At 37.3% G+C, this 8,889-nt stretch overlaps 1 protein-coding gene across 1 annotated transcript; it reads left to right on the top strand.

Moving 5' to 3' along the window:
• LOC109327648 lies at nucleotides 317-895 on the top strand. The gene has a single exon (XM_019560818.1). The coding sequence runs from the start codon at nucleotides 317-319 to the stop codon at nucleotides 893-895; it is 579 nt and encodes a 192-aa protein (XP_019416363.1).

Genomic DNA, 8,889 nt, shown 5'->3' on the forward strand with positions numbered 1-8,889 from the left:
AAGAATGGGTTGTAGTAGAGCACTTAATTTTGGCATGTGCTTATTAACAAATCTGTTATTTTAGTTAAGTTAGTTTTTAGATTCTTTTTGGCTTTTTATTCGGTTGCTTTTTTTAAAAGCAATGTGCCAACACTTGTATAAATTCATCATTTTTCTCATAAATAAAATAACAAGAAAGAGATATACATTCATTCTTCTCCAATCTCATATGCATTACTTTTCCAATATGATATCAAAGCTCTCATATTGAGAGCTCTGCTGCAATTCATTCTTCAATTACCTTGATTTTCTTGTTTCAAAATTCTACCATAAACAAATGGCTATGGAAAGCATAGAATCCGCTGAGATGCATTCAGAAGCAGATCCATCATTGATTCCTACAAGTTCTTACTACCTTCACCCTGGAGAGAGTCCAGGGTCCATCTTAGTTTTACCTCCTCTAGATGGAAACAATTATGATTCATGGTATGGATCTATGAGAAGGGCAATGATATCCAAAAACAAATTCAGATTCATCAATGGCTCGATAAGCATGCCAAATCAGAATGATCCCAACTATGATGCTTGGGATAGATGCAACAATATGGTAATTTATTGGTTCACTAGATCCATTTCTCCTCACATTTCAAAAAGCATAGTTTACATTGACAATGCACAAGAATTGTGGGAGGATCTTAAAGAAAGGTTCTCCAAAGGAGACTATTTTAGAGCATCCAATGTCCTTCAAGAGATTCATTCTCTAAGGCAAGGGGACAAAAATATTTATGATTTCTTTACTGATGTTAAAACACTTTGGGAAGAGCTTGAATCCTTGAGATCTCTTCCCACATGCATATGCAATAATAAGTGCACATGTGATTTTTTAAGAACTTTTAAGAAACATAGGGAAACATAATATGTCATTTGCTTTTTAAAGGGTCTTAATGACCAATATTATCTCTTCCCACATGATGCAGAAATTTACAGACAACCTGTTGGTAGATTGCTTTATCTTACCAACACAAGGCCACATCTGAGCTTTTCCATATAACAACTAAGCCAATTTATGGGAGCCCCAACCATTAATCATCATAAAGTAATGACTAGAGTACTAAGGTATATCAAAGGTTCCCCTGGTCAAGGTTTGTTCTATCCCTCTTCCTCTCCAATACAAATTAAAGGTTACAATGATTCTAATTGGGCTACATGTCCTGATACTAGAAAATCCATCTCTGGATATTATATGTTTCTTGGAGACTCGTTGGTTTCTTGGAAATCAAAGAAACAAAACATTGTTTCAAGGTCTTCTTCTGAGGCTGAGTATCGTGCTTTGGCAATTGCCTCTTGTGAGGTGCAATGTCTCACCTATCTTATGCATGATCTTGCCATTTCTTTTAAGAAACCTGCTATTCTTTTCTATGACACTACCTCTACAAGATTCATTGCAGCTAACTCTATTTCTCATGAAAGAACCAAACACATTGAAATAGGTTGTCATGTGGTTCGTGAAAGGCTTCAAAATAACTTGTTTCAATTATTACCTATCACAACAACTGGTCAAGCCACTGATATACTTACAAAGGCATTAGAACCTGCCTTGTTTCATACTATACTTCCCAAGCTAGGAGTTATTAACATATACTCTCCAGCTTGAGGGGGGGGGGGTGTAATGAAGATATCATACTGAACATTGCCATGTTTATGATGCAGCCAAAAGATTCTACATTGACCAAGGATATCGCACTAGAATGATGCATCAGGACCAAAATGATGCATGAGGATTATTGGCCCTAACCGAGGATGCTACATCAGGCTTAGCACATCAGCAAAGTGACTTGGCGCACTAAGGTGCATCACCCATGGCGCATCAGGAGCAAGGCGAGTTGGCGCACCAAGATGGATCAGGGATGGCGCATTAGTTGGGCCAGAGATTGGCGCACCAAGATGCATCAAACGTGGTGCATGGCGCATCACGCATGGCGCATCAGACATAGCACATGATGCATCAGCAAATCAGATTGGCGGACCAAGGACTTCTCCTCTCCTTGGGCAACCGTATGTTTTCTTCTAGAAGAATGGATTGTAGTAGAGCACTTAATTTTGGCATGTGCTTATTAACAAATCTGTTATTTTAGTTAAGTTAGTTTTTAGATTATTTTTGGCTTTTTATTCGATTGCTTTTGTTACAAGCAATGTGCCAACACTTGTATAAATTCATCATTTATCTCATAAATAAAATAACAAGAAAGAGATATACATTCATTCTTCTCCAATCTCATATGCATTACTTTTGCAGGTGCCTATTACAAGAACTAAACTTACTTTTGCAGGTGCCTATTGCAATGGTAATCTTCATTCATCAACAAATGTAAGTTTAGTTCTTGTAATAGGCACCTGCAAAGTGGGCCAATAATCTAAAACTAGAAGAAAAACATAACAAAAAGCATTCATGAGAAATTTGTTATTGACCTATGGTCCAATCTTCTTCAAAGGTTACAATCGAGAAGATTACATAAGTTGTTATTACACACCTACAACATACATGGCATATTTTAACCATGTGATAAATCCGATATATGGGGAGAATTCATGTCAAATTCTAAACAAGGATAAGATTGCTCCCCGAGATATAGGATCAAGCCTAAGAGACCTAGAAATTCTATGGACATAAAACAATTTGTATGTCTCTAGCTATATTCTTAAAATATATGCCTCATCAAAACTTACATTGAGGCCTAATTTAATGTAGCTAATCAATTTGAGTTGCAATATAACTTAAAAATTCTAGGACAAGTTAATTAATTCTACTCCTTTTTTCAGTTGCCACTTCATTTTCCTGCTTTCACATTATGGGTGTAATGGTCCAGTTCAGTTCAGTCTTTATGCTACTTTAGAAACTGAACCAAGCAAAAGTTCACAGTTCAATTCAGTTCGTCTTTTACATTTTTATAGAGAGAACTAAACCAAACTATACTAACTTTGAATGATTCGGTTCGGTTGACCGGTCAACAACACTTAATTCTTAAAGAAAATTTTTAAATTAAAAATACGTGGAATCATTGGCCACATCCATCTATAAATTAGACCTTTCAAAAAGGGCTACCCTAACGGGTTCGGACTAGCTCACAATGGGCTCGGACTAAATCGGGTCGAGCTAAAAAGCTCGGTTATACTTTATTTGTGTCAAGTTACAGCCCAAGCTCGCCCTAAGCGGGCTGTGGCGAGCTAGCTTGGCGGATAATATTATAATTTTTTGTATTTTCAGTATTTAAACTTTTAAATACAATACAAATAGAAAAATAGAAAACCAATAAAACATGATCCTTATTACTTCCTAAGAGCAAGGCCGTATATAACTGTTAGTCTGCTACGGTGCTACCAAGTACGAGCAACACCCACAAAAGGTAAGGTCCAAGTATCATATTCATACACAAGGGAATATTTTAATTTAGTCACATAAAGAACACCAAACCAAATACAATTGGGAGGGAAGAAAAAACAAACCCATCAAAAGTTTCAAGTAAACTTCTGTACATAGATAGCAATAGGTAGATAAACAATTTGATTAAATCAAGATAGAATACACGAGACACAACTGACAAATGTTAGAATTTCTGATAATATATGGGTCACAAATATAATTATATAATTGTGTCATGACCATTATTTAATTAGCCAAAACATAAAATGATCTTCAATGATTAATTTAGTGATTAAGGGCATATATGTCATGAAATAATATAAGTGTAGATACCTTTAGGCAATTTCTGATTTGATGAAAGGACTGAATCAGAATTATTGCAACTAAAGTAGTAACCGCTTCGAGGTTACTTTTATGGGTTATGGTCCCCATTTGTAGAGCAATAGGTTTTGTTTAGTGGATGAGGAGATAAAAGGGAAATCAAGGGATTTGTCCATGAGGTAACAAAAGGGACATCCATCACAACACACATAAGGTCTCTCCTTATCAGGTTCAAGAACTCCCTAAGGCATTCTAATTCCCCTCTAGAGAAGCACAAGGAAAATCATTATGCGCTCTAACATCTGGAAGATCATCGTACCCTAATACCTTCGAGATTCCAAAATGGCTCAACAAGGTATGTTCTTCTTCTTCACCATGAAATCAATTGGGGTTTCTTCGGTCTAGGTCATGATCGTTCCATATGGGTTTATGTATGGGCATAAATATTAGGTTATCGAAACGAAGCCATGACCATAAGGACTTCCGCGTTCAATCTATGGATTATATATGGAGATATTGTCCAACAAGTGTGATAATGTCTTTAGGAGATTCTAAGAACGATCTTTTCTTGGTTGGTGTTTGCTTGTTTAAGGCCACGGTTTGTAGTGTTTAGGTTTGTGTTTGGATGTGTTTGTAAGATAACAAGAAATAGGCAGCGGATAAAAGAAGATGGAATAGGTTGAAGGGTGATATGGCGCCACAACAATGGAATGTTGATAAGCCGGGTGATGTTCGCCACAAGAACGTGGTTCTTGATAAGAACTTATAACCTTGGTTCAGCCAAGGAGTTTGGAGAGAAACTCTCAACAAGGATGACAATCCTCAATTTTTAATCAAAACTCAAAAACTGTTGATTTTATCAAATTTGAATACAACTTATAGGAAAGCATTTAGGTTCGTATGTGAAACCCTAGCCCTAAAAGTGTGCACGGCTACACTAATTTTCCACATGGAAAAGTCTTACACGAAAATAAAGCATAAAATTAATGGAAAAACGAAAAATAAGAAAGTTTTAATACAAATGCAAAAACTAAGAAAATTCAGTCTTGGATTCCTCTATTTGCCTTGATGAATCTGGTCATCCCATGTAGACTTGGACCCCACGAATTAAAGGGCTGCATGGTGCTTTGGATTGTCTTGAATGCCTTGCACAAACTTCACAATTACAATTAATGCTTTTGTTGAGTGCACATTCCTTCACTTAGGCTGATTCATGCACGGTTGAAAAAGGATGAGTGACGTTTGAATCTGAATTGAGTTTGGCACAAATTCCTCACTAAACGTTAAGGCTTTGAATGATTTTTTTTTGGTGAATAGCACTCCATAAAAGTCACGGTTCAAAAGGCCAAGCACCTATTCAAATGAGTCTTCAAGTCTTGAACAAGGAATTAAATGCTTTGCACAAGTTTCTTTGGGAAATAATGCCTTGGCCGAATTTTTTAAGGCATGGCACAAAACACACCCCTTCATTAAGTTGATTGCACGAATTGCATAGGAGAAATAATGTATCTTGACTTGGTTTGAAGGTTTGCACGAAAATCTCCCCTCCTTAAAGGCTTCCTTGACTTGGCTTTAATGCTGGCCACCAACTCTCATGTATCCTTGACTGCACTTATTCTGAAATTCAAATAAGTTAAGACACATTAAATACTTGAAATAAAAGAATTAAGACACATTAAACTAGTCTTAAAAACAACTTAGAAAGAAATAGGAAATGTTAGGACACATTAAATATGTCCTAGGCCAAGCTTCAAGCTTGGCCGTGCCCTTATTTAAAGGGTAGGGAAATCTTTTCCCCATCTTGGCCTACACTTAAAGCAATGTAATAAAAACGAAAATAACTCCCTTGGGTTGGTTTTGGAGGATGCTCCTTGATGGTCTTTATGATCTTTATGAAGATTGGATTGGGTGGCTTCTCCTTGATGTTCTTTATGAGGAGCATAAGTACATTTAGTCCAAGTTTGGGCCTTATTCTTGGCTTGGGCCCACTTATGCCTAATAGCTCCTTCTTTGGAATGTTGGACATTTTCTGGATCACATCAAAGTGGTATCAGAGCAACCTCAATGTGATTCATGAGTGAAATTAGGGTTCTTGTTTTTCTTCCCAAATCTAGATTGATTTAGGGTTTTAGTGTTTTGTTTATGCCATGGATCAATTAGGATAGATTTTGATTATTTTCCATGTATATATGTGTTGATTCAAAATGAATCAAGGTTTTTTTTGATGTTTTCTTGAATTTTTGGGTAATTTTTCAAAGGACAGTGATGCAGAAATCGCAATGTTCGTGTTCTATCGTAGTGCTCTCGCTCAAGCGAGAGTGTCTCGCCCAAGCGAGAGTGTCTCGCCCAAGCGAGAGTGGCTCGCCCTAGCGAGAGCTAAACAGAAGCATTGGCTTCTAAAACATAAGCATTGGCTTCTATTGCGCTCAAGCGAGAAGATCCTCGCCCAAGCGACAACTCGCTCAAGCGAGTGTACGAGCGACATAAGGCTCGATCAAGCGAGAATGTCTCGCTCAAGCGAGAGTCAAACAGAAGCATTGGCTTCTATTGCGCTCAAGCGAGAGTACCTCGCCCAAGCAAGGGTTCATCGCTCAAACGAGAACTGAATAGAAGCTTTGTCTTCTATTGAGCTTAAGCGAGAGAACCTCGCCCAAGCGAGAGTATGATAAAGTTTATGGGGATTTGGTATCTTTGTACATTGGTTCTTTAATTGTTATTTGGTTGTCCATTAAGGATATCTGTTATTTCAAGTGAGCAAATTGAAGTGAAATGTCGCCAAAGTTACCTCTCTCATGGATATAAATCATAAGGAATATTATATGTAAGTGTGTATGATTATTCATGCGAGTATTAGTTGGCCCAAAGGAAATTTAATATTTGGACGAAGATCATACACACCTGTGATGATAAATATGTTATAATTCTAAATTTTTTATACATGTGACTGATGAATCAATCCAAAGAGGGATTCGTCAGTTGACCTGCCTTATTATAAATGTTTGATCATTACAACAAGAGTACCACTTGCAGTTAATATCACTGTCCAAAGACTTGATATTAATGGTGCACTAGGTATCTTGATTTGGACATAGCATTGTTTAAGCACATTGATAATTTTAAGTTGTGGGCATATTTTAATATTTTGTCTTTTGTCTTATTCAACTACATCAATTGCTTCAATATGTGTGAATTTGAAATCGGTTCCAGTCCTTAATGGTAAAAATTTTAAGGACTGGAAAGAGAACATGGAAATTGTTCTTGGCTGCATGGATCTGGACTATGCATTAAGGGTAGAGCAACCCCCTTCTCCTTTGGAATCTAGTGCCTCTAAAGAGAGGAAGGATTATGAGAAGTGAGATCGCTCTAATCACATGAGTCTAATGATCATTCAGCGCGGCATTCCAGAAGTCTTTAGGGGTACGATCTCGGATGAGATAAACAGTGCCAAAGCTTTCCTTGCTGAGATTGAAATACGCTTTGCAAAGAGCGATAAGGCGGAAACAAGTCCTCTATTACAGAACTTGATTTCCATAAGGTATCAAGGCAAGGGAAACATAAGGGAATACATCATGGGAATATCCAACATCGCTTCAAAACTTTAGGCCCTTAAGCTTGAGATGTCGGAAGACTTGCTCATTCATTTGGTCTTGTTTAAGATTTCTTGTAACTGTCAAAGGGAGAAATGGACTCTAAATGAGCTCATTTCATTTTGTGTGCAAGAAGAGGAAAGACTAAAGCGAGAAAGGACTGAAAGTGCTCATTATGTTACTACCTCTAAAGACAATGGCAAAAGGAAAATCATTTCAGAGCCCAAGAATGAAGCTGCTAAGGGTCCAGTGCAAAAGAAGCAGAAGTAGACTGATGTCTGATACTTTTTCAAAGCAACTAGACATCAAAAGAAGAAATGTGTAAAGTATCACGCCTAGCGTGCTAAGAAAGGTACATTTCTTGCTTTGGTCTGTTCTGAGGTTAATTTAGCTTCAGTACCTGCAAACACCTGGTGGTTAGACTCCGGTTCAACTTCTAACATCAGTGTTTCAATGCAGGGTTGCCTGAGCTACCGAAAGCCTAATCATGTTGAAAGATACATCTATGTTGGCGATGGGAAATCGGTAGAAGTGGAAGCTATAGGACATTTTAGGTTGTTATTATGTACTGGTTTCTATTTGGATTTGAAAGACACTTTTGTTGTACCGTCTTTTAGACGGAATTTAATTTATGTTTCTTATTTGGACAAATTTGGATATTCTTGTTCTTTTGGAAACAATTCGGTTCAATTGTCTTTAAATTCAAATGTTATTGGAACGAGTTCACTTATGTTAAATGATAATCTTTATATGTTAAACACTATAACTGATTATAGCGAAGCCCTAAAAGTGGAATCACATGGTACTAAGCGTAAAATTGAAAATAACAATTCAGGTGCATAATGGCACAAGCGCCAAGGTCACATTTCTCAAAAGAGAATTGAGCGTCTTGTGTCAGATGAGCTTTTGGATTCCATTGACTTCACAAACCTTAGTGTTTGCGTCAAATGCATAAAAGGAAAATAGACCAAACAATCAAAATATGGTGCATATAGAGCTTTGGACGTCTTAGAATTGACATAGACGATTATTCTTGTTATGCATACATTTTTCTTATTCATGAAAAGTCTCAATCACTGGACGTGTTCAAAACTTTTAAGGCTGAAGTTGAAAATCAACTCAGCAAAAGGATTAAGTGCGTCAAATCTGACCGTGGTGGTGAATACTACGGTAGATATGACGGTTCAGGTGAACAACATTCAGGGCGTTTTGCCAAATACCTAGAGGAATGTGGTATAGTCTCACAGTACACCATGCCAGGATCGCCTAGTATAAATGGTGTGTCTGAAAGACGAAACCGAACTCTTAATGACATGGTGAGAAGTATGATTTGTCACTCTACCTTACCAGAGTCACTCTGGGGAGAGGCACTTAAGACTGCAGCTTATATTCTTAATAGGGTACCAACTAAGACAACTGCCAAAACACCTTATGAGCATTGGACTGTGCGAAAGCCTAGTCTAAAGCATTTTCATGTGTGGGGATGTCCAGCTGAGGCAAGGCCATATAAGCCTCATGAAAGGAAACTGGACTCCCGTACAATGAGCAGTTACTTTATTGGTTACTCCGAAAAATCAAGGG

This window comes from Lupinus angustifolius, chromosome LG15, assembly GCF_001865875.1.
Source record: "Lupinus angustifolius cultivar Tanjil chromosome LG15, LupAngTanjil_v1.0, whole genome shotgun sequence".
Lineage (NCBI taxonomy): Eukaryota > Viridiplantae > Streptophyta > Magnoliopsida > Fabales > Fabaceae > Lupinus > Lupinus angustifolius.

Bases quoted from the DNA above. Each gene is read 5' to 3' on its own strand.
- LOC109327648 (XM_019560818.1), top strand. From the start codon at position 317: ATGGCTATGGAAAGCATAGAATCCGCTGAGATGCATTCAGAAGCAGAT.